Below are 17389 nucleotides of genomic sequence, written 5' to 3'. Positions count from 1 at the left end.
GTTCTGTGAACATATGAAGTGATTACCCTAGGAAGCAATTTTCTGGCGTTCGATTTCGATCTATCGCGTGGGATCGGATGGTGGACCTGCCTTGGCCAGCGCTCGCAGCCCAAAGCAGTCTTCAAAGACATGAGAAAAGGAGACGTGGCGCGCGATTAATATATACAGGGATAATAGTCCATTAAATTTATTTTGAGCCATGCATATGATTCCTTGTTTACTCTGGAAGACCTCGAATCCAGCACAGATTCCTTGTGCTTCCCACGTGATAGAGATACCAGCCACAGAGACGTGCTTCAAGGCAGAGAAGTTGAGGATGAAATCATAGATTTTTTTTTTTTTGGTTGACACGGCTCATGAAATCAAAGAATTGGATGGCCACCTTGAAATGGAAACAGCCCAAGTCGGCCCATCAGCAGCTGAGAGCTCAACGGCCTAGAAACGGCAATGGCCGGCCCGGACCTGCTTCAACTTTTGTAATTACTAGTTGAACACCCGTGCGTTGTTACGGCAGTTGACTTTTTCAACGCAAACAAAATGAGTATACAGAGACAAATCATGATGCAAATCAAACAACCAAGTAGATATCCATATCAAAGTATTCAACCAAAATACAACATAGAGATTGCTATCGACATAGACATTTAGATTTGTGCTAGGATTGCTAAGGCATTCTAGATAAGCGATACGTTTGGCATGATAGATGAGAATGCATCTTTCTACAAATGACTTCCTCGCTGCTTCCCCACCATTCAGCATGACTGTTGAGGGAGGACATTGTACTTTCCGTCCAAAAGACCTAGCACAACACAAGATCCTTTATTAGTAGAAAAAAAGACAACTTAAACAAGCTTTATATGGCTGAAGCAACAAGTAATGCAACACGTTTTCCAGCTAACCTGAAAATAAGATTTTAAACGAACAAGTATGGTTAAGCTCAAGGTAAACAAGCAAAATTTCCAAATTGCACTTCTTAGAAACTATTATGATTATTTCTTGACAAGAAAACTCTTAGTGCTCCCATTAAGCTACACATAATTCCCAGGAGTACAGCATCCCGTAGTGTGAGATATTCACGCAAAATTGATTCATTGATTTAATGACAAGTGTTACAAGTATGTCACAGCTGAGCAAAGCTTTATCTTATTAGATTTATATATAGAATAATATAAGTGAAAAACAGGCACAATCTGATCAGTGATCACTGAAGTCAAGCACTCTTCGCCATTGTCTTGAAATCCTCAGCACCATATCCAATGTCAAATCAGTTTTAAAGCAGCACGATAAGTAGCTCTAAAGAGCAATTAAAAACCATTGGCTATATTACATAGTGTCAGACATTATAATAGGCTATCTGTAAATTATCATATTATCTACTACTAAGGAGAGCAATGGAAGCATTACATTGTACAAATTGTTTCAGTTTTTATTGGTTCTCCTTTCGGAATAACAGAGATTACTTGCTAATCTCACATCAGGTTCTAATGAAAAGAAGGTACTTGATCAGATATCACAAGGACTGGAGCAAGTATAGCTTGCTAATTCACAATTAACTAACTGAATCGAGTATTGCTAGAACCAGCACCAAGATTTCTGAGATGATGGCAGGCTTGACTGTATGCAAACCACAAACTATACAGGTTTGTTTTGCCAAATTTTTTTTGAAGTTGAGTATATGTACCTGATACACAGAGCTACATCCTGCCGGCAGCTTGGCAATAGACTCATGAATAACCTCATCTTTACTGAAATGGAATAATCAGCAAGCTTGGCAGAACAATGGCCACAAAATCTCATTCGCAGAACCACTTCCATGGCTAACTGCACCCAAAACTCCCAAACAAAAATCCAAAAGGTGTAAAGAAGCATCATATATCGCAGAACCACTATTGAAACAACAAATTATTGATCATATATGATACAAAACATATCGAGAAGATTACTGGAAACCCATTAAAACACATAACCAGTTAACCAATATCAGCAGGCGATAGCTTACTCACCATGCTTATCACTGGAGATGTGTTACAATGGTCACCATGACTTATGAACTGTTGTATACTCAACCAATTTTTTTTCATATTTCCATCAATATTCACCACTCAGGACAGAAAAGACGTGAATAAAGCATGCCATGCAAATATTAGATGCAATGGAGAAGCATTCAAGCATATAAGTAGGAATACCTGCGTCAGCACACAAGCATCATCATCACTTGTCTTCATCTGCAGCTACAGATCGCTGTAACGAAATGTGTAGAATGATTCTTCAGTGATCAACAAAATGTGTAGGGCTGCTTGCATGTAAGATTGAAATTTCAGAATCAAGAACGCATCACTTAGTATGTTTTTGAGTGGGTATAAATTTTGAGCCATCAATGCTTCCACCATGGGTACTGATCCGTGAGGATACAATACTTCCACCATAAAAAGAGAGTGGTATCTGGTTGTTTATAAGCCTATCTAGTTGGAATTGAAACCCTAAAAAGAGTAGCGATGCCGTGCAGGTTACTCTATAGCCTGGACAACGAATATTGCTCAGCCTCATGCCTTTTACCAAGTTGTGGCTTTTCTTTATTTTTGTCCCTAGCAAGATGATATGCAACATTGCTACTCATCAAAGTGGTTGTATTAGGATTCAAGCAATTTTATTAATTCGACCCACTCCCAAACCAACAGGTTGCCTAACAATGGTTAACTCAATATTTTTTTCTTTGAACCACTCACATCCTGTTAATAGACAAACTAATCAGTTTAGTACTGGAATGATTAGAAATAATTACACCAAACAGGTAGCATTTGTGACAAAATACATGTATCACAAATCTATTTTATTGGAAGAAAGAAAAGAATCGGTGAGACACACATAATTAATGGTAGATAATAAGGCTCAAGCACTCTGTGCATCTGGCAATGGCAGCACTTCTTTTATCAACCATCATCATGATTCGTTCCATTGTCTTGATGAATACAGAGATTTTCTCGTGCTAAGTTTTCACATTAATGATAAATTCACCATATAAACCAAAGGTGCATAATTATAACCAAGAACCTGATCTCACCTTTTATATTATATGGCATGCATGCTTCCCCACCAACTCTATTATTAGAATTCTGAACTCATAATTAAGGACCCATATAAAAGATTCATGAATCTAAACGGAAGAGGATGACAATGCAAAGAACTCACTTCTAATCCCGTGGTTGTTGGGCACAGCTATGATGTCCTCGGAGGTGTCCTATATATACATACGATCATTAGCTTTACTTGGCTAAACAATGTTAGCACGGTGACCTGTGTATGCTTAAAAGATTTTTGGCAATGTGAACTACCTAATTTTTTGGTATGAAAACTGTCAGCTGGTCTGAAATTTTGCTCTGAAAAAATGAATGTCCTGACCAAACTGAACATTATTGTCAACAAAAACAGAGGGTTATAGCCTCAAGTTCCTGACAGGTTTATCACTGGTAAAACCATTTGAATGTGCGCAAGAGCACAAACCTAGTGAAGAATCAAAAGGATGGCCGCGCGCTCTATTATGCTATGGAAAAGCTAAATATATGACTCTGCATATTGATGATTATTAAGGGAATTCATTTCACCGACGGTCCAGGGAAGTAAGGTAGCAGGAACATGCAGTTACCTTGTTGTCCTGGCGATGTGGATGCCAAGCTGAGATGAGAGGCGGCAGAGGGGACGGACGCGGGGGAGGGGGCGCGACCGCAGCGCAACGGGGAGGGAGAGAGCGGCGCCGCGCCCTCAGTTCCTCCTCGTTCCCGGTGAGCGGGATGGGCAGAATGGATGGAAGCAGGGCGCCACAGGATTGAAGGAGCAGGCGGCAGCGCGGATGCCCAGCTCCCTAGCTGCTAATTGATCTTTACGTGTGCCGGCACTCACGCGAGGCGGGGGCGAGGCGGGCGCGACGGAAGGCGGCCGAGCTTCGGGGACGACGACCGCGCGCACCACGCTTGGTGGATCCGCGCCGGGAGGACGACCGCGCTGCGAGGTCGGCGAGGACGGCTGCAGGGGCGGAGGCGGTGCGAGTGGTGGATCCGCGCCGGGAGGATGGCCGCGCGGCGAGGTCGGCGAGGACGGCTGCAGGGGCGGAGGCGGTGCGAGTGGTGGATCCGCGCCGGGAGGATGGCCGCGCGGCGAGGTCGGCGAGGACGGCTGCAGGGGCGGAGGCGAGGGACGGCGGCCGCGCGGACCGCGCCTCGCTTGGTCCGCGTCGGGAGACCGAGGGGGCGGGCGCAGGGGAGGGGGCCGTTCCCGGTGAGCGGGATGGGGCGGAGAGGGCGTGGCGGCGGCGCCGGCGAACGAGAAGGGGAGGCGAGGGCAGCGCGTGCGGGACGGCGGCCCGGCGAGGCCGTCGAGCGAGACGCGGAGGGCGAGGGCAGCGTCGGCAAGCGAGACAGGGAGGCGAGTGCGGCGGCGACGCCAAGGGAGAGGACCGCGCGAGAAGGCAGGTGGGAGGCGAGGGAGAGGAGGCGGGGCGGGGCGAGGCAGGGAAGCCAAGCAGAGGAACCGTCGAATTGTGAGATCTGATGAGCGGACGGGGAAGGAAAGCAGACCCACGGAAGGAACCGCTGAGCGCGGCGAGAGCGAGGCGAAGGGCGGACACGACGACCTCAACAACTTGAATCAATCCTTCCCTGAGCACTGCTCGTCGCACCTGTGAAGCATGGCGCCACGACTATTCCGTTGCGGGAGTTAAAAATTTTAGATGTGGATGATGATCAAATTTCACCTTGCAGTATCATGCCCGAATTGATCACCAAAGTTCCAGATTTGACCATCAACAACTTCCTTTTTCACAGAGTAAATAAAAGGGAAAAACATCTGCAATCAAATTTGCTGCGACTCCTTGATTTCCTGCTGCTTTTTCTTTTTTTGTTTCTCCGTGAGGGCCAAGTTATCCGACAGATCCTTGATTTCCATCTTCTCCAAGACCGAATTTTAATTACGTGTCCCGGCTGGCATGGGGAGTCAATATATACGGGGAACCGCTTCATGCAACTGGCACGGCACGTACAATTTTACCAGCGCGCCCGGGGGCGGCGATTGACGGCAGAGATGTCGACGCCGCCGGCACCGGGCGGAGGCCAGCAGGGCATCCACGCGCTGTGCGAGGACGCCCTCATGGAGATCCTCACGCGCCTCCCCTCCAAGTCGGTGCTCCGCTGCCGCGCCGTCTGCCGGACCTGGCGCCGCCTCACCACCGACCGCTCCTTCCTCGCCGCCCACCGCCCGCTCCAGATGATCACCCTCTCCTTATACGGCGCCCGCGCCCCCCCCTCTCCGAAGACCCGAGGCCGGCGGAAAGCCGCTCGTTCCTCCTCCGCACAGCAAGCTCCGTTAGCTCCCGGCCGCTCCACTCCCTCGACGGGCTGCTCGTGCTGTCCGCATGCCCCGGGCTGTTCGTCGTCTGCAACCCCACCACCAGGCAGTGGACCGACCTGCCGGCGCGGCGCCCCGAGCCACGCGGCTTCACCGCCTTCGCGTGCGGCTTCTACCTGCACGGCGGGTCCGGCGAGTACCGCCTCCTGTGCCACATCGCGTACCGGAGGAAGCGCTACTACTACATCCTGTCGGCCGGCGGCGCCCAGGCCCGCCGGCTCGGGCGGGCTCCTCCTCCTCCGGCAAGCCAGATGTACGACGCCCCCTGGCTCGCCGCGGGACCCTCCACTGGCTCGCCTCGCACTCCGAGGCCAGGACCGGCAAGATGCTGGGGTTCGACACGGCCTCCGAGGCGTTCCGGCTCATGTCGCGGCCGCCAGTGCCGGAGCGAGCCGGCGGCGGCGCGCCGACTGCGACGGCGCTGCTGGACCTGGACGGCGGCGGGGAGCTCAGCGTGGCGGCCATGCAGGACGCGACGTCGCTGGCCGTCTGGGCCCTGCAGGACTACGAGACGGAGACCTGGACGCTGCGGTGCCGTGTGGTGGTGCCGCTGTGCTGCCGAGACCCTGCTTCGTCGGACTTGCACACGATGATGTTTCTCTCGGTTGGGGGCGGCGCCATCCTGATTGGAAACCGCTCCCACTACAGTACCACGGCTAGGTTATACGATCTCAAGGAGAAGAGGATGCGAGGGGAAATTTCTTTCTTCCACCAGATTCCTACATTCCAAGGGTTCAGGGAGAGCCTCGTCTCGCACGCCTTCTTCGACGTGCCTCGCAGCTCTGAGGTAGCCTACAAGTACATAAAACGTGTGTTTAGTTGGTGAAAAAGTTTAGATTTTGGTACTGTAGCGCATTTCGTTGTTATTTAATAAATAATATTTAATTATGAACTAATTAGACTTAAAAGATTCATCTCGTGCTAATCAGTTGGACTGTGTAATTAGTTATTTTTTAACTACATTTAATGCTCCATGCATATCTAAAGATTCGATGTAATTAGTTGGACTGTGTACATTTTTAATCAGTTGGACATTTAATGCTCCATGAGTACTGTAGAATTTTTTTTAGAACTAAACAGAGCCTCCGATTAAAAATCTATGCACATCAGTTACTTGGGTTAGGATCTTTATAAGAGAAGCATGCGGTTTGTTTGGTACAAGCATAATCTGATGTCTGAACAAATTGTTTTGTTTCCTTAATGATTGTGTCATTGTGTGTGTACGACAGGATTCTGGCATTTCTGAGAGAGGGGCACGCACTAATAGAAGCATTATTATATATTCTAACAACTCCGATCCACATGCATGGTTATTTATTAGGCCATTCTCAATGGGGATTTTATAGGAGTTTCATGTACATTAATTAACATGCTATATAGAATTATATGATAACATGACATAGAATTTAAGAAGAAAGAGAATAAACCAGTTTCATCTAGATGAAACTCTCTCTACATAAATATCAATACTCTATGAGTCTTGAAATTAAACGCAACATAGACCCTAGGAAACCACAACATGAAACTATGCATTGGGAGTGGTAGTTTCAACTATTTTTTCATAGTCTTCTTGCTTACGTGGCTATCTTGGAAACATCAACATAAAATCTTGCACTGGGATTAGCCTTTGAAATTAGGCATGTTTTAAGTCCACAGTTTGATCAACTCCCACAGCAAACATCCAAGCACTAGAAAATAGCAAAATTAAATGCCTCGATCACCAAGTCAAGGGAATCTTTGAATGCAGAACTCAACGCTGATAGGAGCATTCTCGCCGTTATCAAGAACGCAATCCGGCACGACGACCTGGAACCGCTCGTCCGGGTTGTGCCGCCGCCCGCCGGAGAGATCCGCGCACGTTACCACGAACTTGGTCTGCAGCCAGTCGTCCATAGAGTTGGTGATGAGCTCGCAAGTCATCTTCTTCAAGCAGCACGGGCGCTGGTCGTCGACGGCGGCGGCGCGGGGGTGGAGGAGCACGGAGACGGCGCGGCTCTGCGGCTGGCGCACCACGTCCATCAGGAACAGGCACTGCCTGTCGGCCCTGCCATGGTCGTTGTCGAGGCGCGCGGACCAAGTTGAAGCCGTCCTTGAGGCGGATGCGGCTCGACATCTCGCAGGTCCTGACCCTGGCGGAGCACGGCCACCCGTGGACGCCGGCGTCGGCGAGGTGGACCAGGAGCACCTCCATCCGGCCGACGACGAAACTGCAGGCGTCGCCGGGGCTCCGCCAGGGCGCGTGTGGGCACTGCTGGCGGTGGGCCTGCTGGCCGTGCAGCCGTAGGCCGCGTTCGGGCACGCGACGCGGGCGGACTCCACCACGCTTTCCATGGCGTGGCACCGGCGGAAGCCACCGGTGGTGCGGCCACGGCACACATGGCACCTGCGCTTGTCCTTGAGCCTGTCACGGCACGGCGAGCACAGTACATGCCCCACGTCACACTGCATGCAGGCAGGAAGGGATCATCAACATTCGCCCAGGATCCGATCAACTATTTAGGAAATTAATGGATCGTTTTTGTATATGTGCAAAGATTGTTCAGAGCTAGGTTGGAAAAATTAGATTTGTTCGATCCTTGATGATCTAAGGAGAATAAGCAACGATCTATGGATTCAATCGATTAGGATTCCTACAACCCGTAAGCATACCTGGAAGATGGGGGGGGGGGGGGGGGGGGGGGGCTTGAGCGGAAGATAGCAGACACCGCAGTCGAGGGCATCCGTGTCCACCATCGCCACGATGACACCTGCCGCCGCCGCGCGGAATCCAATCGCGCCATCGCGCGCTACTTATGTTGCTAGCAATCGATCCGACAAGTTGCACGTGGGCCTTTCCTTCTCTTTATATTCTCTTTGCCCATTATTGCGCGGCACCGGGCCTTCTCGTTAGGGCGGCCCGTTTACTGGGGGGCCCGCACGGAGTTTTATCGTAGGCCCACATAGTCAACACGAACGCCACAAAATTTGAAGGATATTTTTTAGAAATTGTAAATATGTAGAGCCCACAAATATCAAGCGCCCCAATCCACCACCGCGGTGCGCCTTGGAATTTGAAAAATCCCCGTCCCCCCTCTCCTCTTTATCATCTTGCCTTTTTCGTTTTTTCCTTTTTGCTAAAAATTTGTGATTTTTAGCAACATCACAAAGTAATATTATAACATAATATTAACATTCATGATTGCAAACATCACCAGGTAATTTTTTCAAGGTGTTCAACTTGTTAGCAACATCATAAGGTAATATTAACATTCATGATTGCAAACGTATATAAGCCATCAATTATTTTTTTCTAGCACTATTTTTTTTCTCACCATACAATTTGAGCTTTATAAGTCATACAGTTTTTTTGTAGTTCAAAACTTTGTCATACAACTTTTAAATAAGTTATGTATGATGACATAAATTATATACATAAGGTTCCAGACAACTCGCGCATCAAAAGTTGCCTATCACAAGTTATGCATCATAAGTTCCACAAGTTATGCATCATAAGTCCGGCATCACAAGTTATGCATCATAAGTTGTGTATCACAAGTTATGCATCATAAGTTATACAATTTAGAAACAAGTTATGCGGATATAAGTTATGAACGCACGGCATCAAGTTCAGGTTCACGTAATAAGTTAGGCATAAGCAATATGTCATACAAGTTTTCAATAATTTTTTTTCCAGACCACAACTTGTGCTTCACAAGTTATATGATATGTAGTATGACATAAATTAAGTTATAAAGTTTTTTCGCTCGACAACTTGTGCATCATAAGTTATAAAACTTATAAATAATGCCAAGGACCACCACATAAATTATGCATTAAGTGACATGTGCATATATTTATATTTTTATCTTTTTTTCATTTTTTGTGCTTCTGAATGTAACTTTTATTTGACTTCCCCCACCCGATATACTCCCTACATCCCTAACGGTCCCCAAAAAAAATATATGCGTTCTGAAATAGAATTATTTCGGTGATATTTCAAAAACAAGCCCACCTGACATGATTCTTTCCGTCGGGCCATATCGGCATTTAGTGTGGGCGGCCTAAAAAAAAAGAAAATGTCCCCTAAGCTCGCGGGCCGTCATGTAGTGCGGGGGCGGCCCAAAAAGGAAAGAAAATGACCCTGAAGACGGAAATGGAATATGTCAATGTTGTCGGAAATCGTTTGCTACTTCCCGTCCTAGGGCGCGCGCGAACTAGCAACGCCCCGCCGACGCCCTCTCCGTTCTTGAGGAGTGTCAGTTTTGAATTGAATGAAATAGGAATCGATTCGATTTTCGGAAAACCAATTTGACTTTCGCTTTGACATGGGTTTTGTGGATCACTTCCGGTGACGTGCTAGGGTCCTGAATTTCGAAGACAGGGCAAGCATGCAATGCAGTGCAGGTGGTGAAGGAGGAGCTCGGGCGACTGTGGGGGTGTTTGGATTGTAGCCACAACTTGCCACGCCTAACGTGCGGCTCGCCACAGCAGCACTGGCCAGCGTTTGGTCTATGACACACGAGCCACACCTAAGGTTTGGCTCGCCACCGCAGCATTGGCCAACGTTTGGTCTCTGACTAGACTGCGGCAGCCACAGGGAATCCAGTACAAAATCACGCCACACCCAGTACAAAATCACGCCAACACTGTGGCGTTGTTTTTCTCCGCCTCCGCCACACTCTGCCACAGTTTGGCGTGGCGACCACTCTCATGTTCGCGCTATCTCCACCTCTGCCACACTCTGCCGCAGTTTGGCGTGGCTGGTGGTGGCCATGAACCAAACACCCCCTGTGTCTCACATGTTGCGTGTGCATATCATTAAAGAAGACTTGCTAAAGCTGTTCCAAAGCTTTTATGATGGGGAGCTAGATATTTTTAGAGTCAATTTTGCTAATATCACACTTATCCCAAAAGAACCCAATGCTTGTACCATGAACAAGTTTAGACCCATTAGCCTGCTGAATTGTAGCTATAAGATCTTTACTAAGGTGCTTACTAATAGGATCAATTTAGTTGCAGATAGGCTTACTAGTGGTAATCAAACTGCTTTCATAAAGGGCAGATACATTCTTGAAAGTGTTGTCAATCCACAGTGTACACCAATCTGAAGGAGCTGGTGGTATACTGAAGTTGGACTATGAGAAGGCTTATGATAAAGTAAATCAGGAGTTTCTTTTAGAAATCCTTTCTAAGAGAAATTTTGGTGATAGATGGATAGGCTGGATTAAGCAGCATCTTTATAATGGCTCTGTAGGAGTCCAAGTGAATGAAAAGGTAGGGAACTTCTTTGAAACTGGTAAAGGTTTGAGACAAGGTGATCCTCTGTCTCCCATCCTTTTCAACTTGGTGGTAGATGTACTTACCAGGATGTTCCAAAAAGCCCAAGATCATGAATTAATTAAAGGCCTTGGGTGTGAGCTAATTCCTCAAGGGGTTATCAGTCTGCAATATGCAGATGATACTATCCTCTTCCTTTCTGACAATGTCGAAAAAGCTAGAAACATGAAGTACATTTTAGCTTGTTTTGAGAATATCTCTGGTATGAGAATAAACTATACCAAAAGTGAGATCATTCCATTAAATCTAGGGGATCAAGTTAAGCTTAGTCTTGTGGAGATTTTTGGTTGCCCTGTGGGGCCTTTTCCCATCAAATATCTGGGTATCCCCCTCCATTTTGAGAAATTAAAAAGAGAGGACCTCCAACCTCTAGTGGATAAAATTGTCAAGAGAATAGCTGGTTGGAGGGGGAAACTCCTGTCCTATGCTGGTAGGTTAGTCTTGATCAAAACATGTTTGACTAGTATACCTATCTATTTGATGTCCTTTTTCAAATTTCCTAATTGGGCCCTAGATCTTATTAACTCTCTTATGGCCCATTGCCTCTGGAACAATTTCGAGGAACATGGAAAACTGCACTTAGCAAACTGTTAACTAGTTAACATGAAAAAAGATTATGGTGGTTTGGGTGTGCCTGATTTGAAAGACCTCAATTTGGTCCTGTTGGGATCTTGGGTTAAGAGGTTCATTCTAGATGAAGGGAAACTTTGGCACCAAATCATGGGAACATATCAAGTGCAAACCAATCTCTTCGTGCAAACTATGGAAACTTCAATCTGGGCCATCAGATCAACATCCAAGGGGAGGGGCGCAGAGAGGTGGGAGGGGGAATTTGTAAAAGTGTGATTATCCAATTCAAGGGCGGGTCCAGATTGTAAAATTATCCAATCCGCCATACCCCTTGGATGTTGATCCAAGGACTTAGATTGAAGTTTTCATAGTTTGCACGGAGAAGTTAGTTTGCACCTGATACGTTGCCCCAAATCATTTAGAGGAAGTATGTGAGGGATGCCCATAATAACTTTTGCCCCCCCCCCCCACTCCCAACCCTCAACCTTTTGGAAGGGGGTTTTATGGGCTGCCCAAGCTCTAAAATTCGGTTATAGATGGAAAGTTGGCGATGGTAGGAAAATTAGATTCTGGGAAGATACTTGGTTTGGAACTGCCCCTTTAGCTGTGCAGTTTTGGGATTTGTTTAGCATTTGTAATCAAACTGGGGTTACTCTAGCTAGTGTTTGGGATGGTGCTGAAATTAAGCTGAACTTCAGGAGAACTTTTTCTGAAGCTATGTTGGAAAGGTGGTATGAGCTGGAGGCTGTGGTGATGGACGTGCACTACTCTGAAGAGGGTGATGCTCTTGTATGGCAGTATGATAGCAAAGGGCTATACACCACACAATCTCTGTATGCAGTGATTAATTTCAGGGGTGTGAAGCCGGTTTACATTCCTTCTGTCTGAAAGATTCAAAGCCCTCCTAGGATTCAAGTTTTCTTGTGGTTACTTGCAAATAATAAACTTATGACAAAGGACAATCTGATTAAAAGAAACATTTTCAAACCTGTTCAGTGTCAGTTTTGTGATGAACATGAATCAATTCCCCAACTGTTTTTTGAATGCATTGTGGCCAAGAATATTTGGGACTATGTGGAGAACTTTTCTAACATCAAAGTCCAATCCTTTCAGGATATGGCTTGTAAATGGCCTTGTAGAGGCAACTTTGATACTTTTAACTGCATCTCTGCTAGAGTATGCTGGGGGATTTGGCTAACTAGAAATGATATGATCTTTCATGGACAGATCTGGAGGAGCATAAAAATTGTACTGCGACGAATCTGAAAATGCATGGTAAGCTGGAAACCTGTGTTCAAGGACCAGATGGCGTGTGGAGTCGACCTATGGTGCGGCTCTCTGGAGGCGGCTTTATCAAGACCTTTGGCGCTGGCAGTCTGAAAAAAGTTCAAGTTGGGACTTGAATAGCTGATCGCCTGAGCTTCTGCGCGCCTGGTTAGATACTTAGATGTCACTTGTCTGTTGCTTTTCCATGTGGACGTATTTCTTTCTTTTTGCGTTATCTGCTTCAGTAGGCCCGAGGGTCTATGACTGTTGGTTTTGCCTCTCGGTTTCCTGACGCTTATTGTGCCACCTAAATTTCTGCCTTGTTAATGCAATGGGGCGGGGCGAGTTTCGCCTGTCTCCTCTAAAAAAACATGTTGCGTGTGCGTGTGCCTGATCTCGTGTTCTTGTCTGCAACTCAATCGCAAAATTTTGGAAGCAAGCAACTCAACTCAGTCGCGTGCAGCTCCAAATCAGCGTGCCGGACGCTGTTCCTCCCGGAGTCCTCGCCGCGCGCGCGATCGACACACGGGGGCATCGTACTTCTCGCTCGCCGGAGGAGGAGGAGCCCGCCGGAGCCGGCGGGGCTGGGCGCCGCCGGCCGACAGGACGTAGTAGTAGTGCTTCCTCCGGTACGCGATGTGGCGCAGGAGGCGGTACTCGCCGGACTCGCCGTGCAGGTAGAAGCCGCACGCGACGGCGGTAAAGCGGCGCGGCTCGGGCCCCAGCGCCGGCAGGTTGGTCCACGGCCTGGTGGTGGGGTTGCAGACGACGAAGAGCCCGCAGCGTGCGGACAGCACGAGCAGCCCGTCGAGGGAGTAGAGCACATTGGAGCTCCAGTAGCTTGTGCGGAGGAGGAACGAGCGGCTTTCCGCCGGCCTCGGGTCTTCGGAGAGTGGGGGCCGCCGAAAAAGGAGAGGGTGATCATCTGCAGCGGGCGGCAGGCGGCGTGTGGCCGGCGAGGAAGGAGCGGTCGGTGGTGACGCGGCGCCAGGTCCGGCAGACGGCGCGGCAGCGGAGCACGGACTTGGAGGGGAGGCGCGCGAGGATCTCCATCAGGGCGTCGATGCCCTGCTGGCCTGCGCCCGGTGCCGGCGGCGTCGACATCGCCGCCGTCAATGGCCGCCGGAGCCGGGGCTCCTGGGCGCGCTGGAAATCTCGTACGTGCCGTGCCAGCTGAATGAAGCTATTATTCCCCGGCCCGTATATGGACTCCCCGCCGGCCGGAACACGTAAAATATGCAAAAAAAAAATTGTTACAGATTTTTTTTTGCCTTTTATTTACTCACTGGAAATCAAGGGATCGGATAACTTGGTGATTAGTTCGGGCATGATACATTGATACTGCATGGTGAAACTTATTCTATTTTGAATCATCGTCAATATCTAAAATTTTTAACTCCCGCAACCGACTAATCGTGGCGCCATGCTTCACAGCTCACAGGGGTGACGGCTCCAGCGAAGGATTGATTACAAGTTGCTGAGGTCGCCCAAGTCAGAGAAGAACTTGGACGCAGTCCGTTCTATCTCCAACCTCGACTCACCTTAATTACAAAAGTTGAAGCAGGTCCGGGCCGGCCGTTGCCGCTTCTGGGCCGTTGAGCTCTCAGCTGCTGCTTTTGGGAGCCGTACTCCTGCCAAATAGGCCCTCGGTCACGTGCAGCTCCAAAGCAGCATGCCGGACGCCAGACGCGGTGTCCGTCTTTCGAGGACCGACGGTCGTTCACGACGCGTTCCGAAGATGCGCTTGGCACCAAGGCTGGTGATCGCAGACTTGCCTGCCACGTCAATCAATTCCAGCGCGAGCAGCTTCTCGTCGCCATGGTCGGTCCTGGCGGCGCGTCCAGCGCGCGCGGCGCCGGGAGTAGCCTTGCCGGAAGCCGGAGCGGACGTAGCACCTCGACGAGCACGTCCGTCCGTGGTCGCGCCACCACTGGCCACCCGCCACCATCGCCGGCCAAGTGAGCAAGTCGCCGGCTCGCTGCTTCTCCTGAGCCACCGGCTGCCGCGACCCTCAGGAGAAGCCTCCAATCTGGACCGCAAAGGTCGGATGAGCTCGTGAAGGGCGAGCTCGAGAGCGCTCCGGGTCCGCCAGGTACTCGCTCGCACTTGTACTCCTCCTTGGGCATGTCCAAGATGGCGTAGGCGCAGGCCCGGCCGGGGGGGGGGGCGCCCCGGGCCCCCAATACCAAGGGGCCCTACCCCATATGTATAGTATACGTATTACTGTATTAGACTAGCAGAATTCAATAGACGTTTTTTTTTCTCCGCTTTCCGCAGCCGCAGCGCAGTTCCGCGCCGGAGCCCGAAGGGCCGGACGCCGCCCGCCCGGCGGCCGATCGCCGACGGCGCCCTGCGCCCCACGCCCGAGACCCGAATGCCTGAGCAGCCCGACGCCTCGACGGCAAGCCAGAAGCAAATCAAGCAATCGGCGAGGGCTAGCTGGGCGCATCACGACATCACGCATGTGTGCTTACTGCTGATGCACGCAGCACGTCAGCACGCAAGGCAAGTCACGTATTCATTGACATCTATTCATAACCATTTAAATTAACCATCTCTCTCCTAACTTATTTTAACTTTAATTTCAGCACAAAGTACTATCATGTCATCTAGAAAATATCCATCCGGCAGCGAGAAAAGGAAGAGGAAACAAGCTGATGTGTTTCTTGAAACACAGAGAGGGGCTCTTGATAAATTTTTTAGAACTAATTCAAGCACTTCAAGAAATCCGGATGAGTTGGCTTTGGCTATAGTCCCTGTGGAGGAACATCCAAACATTGATCTAGGAGATCATCAGAGCCCTACACCGGAAGAAAATATTGATATCAACACAGATGATAACATTGTGAATGATCATGAGCCAATATTTAATTCATCTCCCACAGAGGGTGCTAATCTTGATGATGAACCGGTTTTTACTGAAGATATCTATGATCCAGTAAATTGGAATAATATTGATAGCAAGGCAAGGAATATAATAGTAGAGAAGGGGCCTATAAGAGAAGAAAATGTTGTGTTTCCTTTGGATGCCAATGGGAGACATTTTTCATACACTCATTACTCTGAAAAAATACGCAATGGGGAGATTCGTGATAGAAAGTGGTTAGTCTATTCAAAATATATTGGTAAAGTGTTTTGCTTTTGTTGTAAACTTTTCAATTCAGAAAACTGCAAGAGTTCATTGGCACATGATGGGTTCAAAGATTGGAGGCACATCAACGAGAGGTTACAAGAACATGAAGGTAGTATCGAGCATATTACCAACATGAACTCAGCAAGAATGAAACAATTGACAAAGAATTGCAGCATCAAATCGCACAGGAGAAAGAGCGTATTAGGCAAGTTTTATTTAAAATAATTGCTGTTGTGAAATTCCTTGGTAAACGGAATTTGGCTTTTAGAGGATCAAATGAGCAACTTTACGATGACCAGACTGGTAATTTCTTAGCTTGAGTTGAGATGTATTAGAGTATATTTGGTAGTTGTAGATATATGTATCGTAGACTGCCATATGTATCCCGGGGAGTCTTGCCCCCCAAGTCATGTACTCTTATATATACCGGCCGAAGCCTCAATGCAATACAACAATCCATCAATTACACCAATTCTATTATTCTACATGGTATCAGAGCATCTGCAGCGCCCTGACCGTTGTGACTGCGGGGGATGTCAGTTTACCGACTTCTCTCCAGTCTCACCGTCTGCGATGCTCCCGTTGTGACTGTGGGGGGATGTTAGAGTATATTAGGGATATCTCTATATTAGGTAGATTAGGATTGTATCCGTATCCTACCAGATCTGTAGGAGAGGCTCCTTGCCCTCCAGGTCATGTACCCCTATATATTCAGCCCCAAGGCTCAGGCTAATACAATCCACAACACTACACCAATTCCATTCTCCTACATGGTATCACGAGTTTAGGGTTTCAGATCCTAGGCAACCTTCCGCTGCCCTAACCCTAGCGCTGCCAGCGCCCCTCCTCTCGCGCCGCTGCCTTCCGCCTGTTTCCCACGGCGCCCCTCTAGGGCGCCCCCTCGCCTGCCTTCTAGCCCCCCCGGCGAGGTCGCCCATGACCTCCACCGGGGGCAGCGCCCTCCATCGCGGCGGATCGAGTTAATGCGCCGCCTTTAGAGCCTCCGGTAGCAGTACATCGTCACGTACCTCTCCATCCGCCGTGGAAACCGTCGACGGCGACCTCGACCAGCGCTGCCGTGGTGGTAGCTGCGGTCAACCGCGGCGCACGCATCCTTCCCTGCACTGCCGTGGTGGCAGATCGGGCTTCCGCGCGCGCCCACCACCAGTCATCGACAGGTCCCATGGCAGCGCCGACCCTCCATCCCGTTGATCACGGCGGGGATCCGCCCGCCTCCGCATCCGCGGCCGTGGAGCCACCCGGCACCAACCTAGCGGACTCCGCTTGCACCCGTCGGGCACCGCGCCGCCCGCCACCGTCGCCGGCCGGGACCCGCGACCCCGACCGCTAGACACCTCCGCCGCCCCGGTGCAGATCCCCGCCGCCCAATCCATCGCCGTCGCTGGGCGCCTACCCATCGAGCCTCTGCCTTCTCTCCTCTATTTCGGTCCCTCTGACCGACGGGTGAGAGAAGGACAGAGATAGGAGGGGTGAGGTGCCTGTGCTACGCGCACCCGGAGGTCCTACACGAGATGTTGCAGCTGATTTCTTTTTGGTAATTTCTCTGAATTTTTACTCGATCACTGATCGAGATTGCGTCGCCCAACGCCCGTCGACCGCATGCCTCTTCTTCGACATCGTCACCGGCCGTTCTTCTTCAACACCCGTGTCGCCCGGGCTGGCGTGCGGTGAGTGTCGGTGCACCAC

General features: G+C 49.3%; 2 protein-coding genes across 24 annotated transcripts; both read right to left on the bottom strand.

Moving 5' to 3' along the window:
- Positions 1 to 466: 466 nt before the first annotated feature.
- LOC120697465 lies at positions 467 to 4634 on the bottom strand. Of its 23 annotated transcripts, none has more exons than XR_005684498.1 (5): positions 3644 to 4633; positions 3190 to 3238; positions 2187 to 2241; positions 1682 to 1833; positions 545 to 799 (listed from the first exon to the last, which is right to left on the bottom strand). XR_005684498.1 is itself a non-coding variant. In XM_039980708.1 (3 exons), the coding sequence occupies exons 1-3, from the start codon at positions 2223 to 2225 to the stop codon at positions 484 to 486; spliced, it is 495 nt and encodes a 164-aa protein (XP_039836642.1). In that variant the 5' UTR covers positions 2226 to 2293; the 3' UTR covers positions 467 to 483. The 23 variants fall into 23 exon arrangements, 1 of the variants encoding a protein (XP_039836642.1); XR_005684494.1 differs by having other exon boundaries at positions 1682 to 1821; positions 3644 to 4630; XR_005684497.1 differs by lacking the exon at positions 3644 to 4633 and adding an exon at positions 3333 to 3637 and having other exon boundaries at positions 1682 to 1821.
- A 2346-nt stretch (positions 4635 to 6980) lies between these two features.
- LOC120701214 lies at positions 6981 to 8018 on the bottom strand. Its single transcript, XM_039985350.1, has one exon. The coding sequence runs from the start codon at positions 7843 to 7845 to the stop codon at positions 7123 to 7125; it is 723 nt and encodes a 240-aa protein (XP_039841284.1). The 5' UTR covers positions 7846 to 8018; the 3' UTR covers positions 6981 to 7122.
- Positions 8019 to 17389: the final 9371 nt, after the last annotated feature.

The sequence above is a fragment of the Panicum virgatum genome, chromosome 3K (assembly GCF_016808335.1).
Source record: "Panicum virgatum strain AP13 chromosome 3K, P.virgatum_v5, whole genome shotgun sequence".
Lineage (NCBI taxonomy): Eukaryota > Viridiplantae > Streptophyta > Magnoliopsida > Poales > Poaceae > Panicum > Panicum virgatum.
The sequence above is the reverse complement of the archived record's forward strand: the minus strand, read 5'-3'. Positions and strand labels throughout refer to the sequence as shown.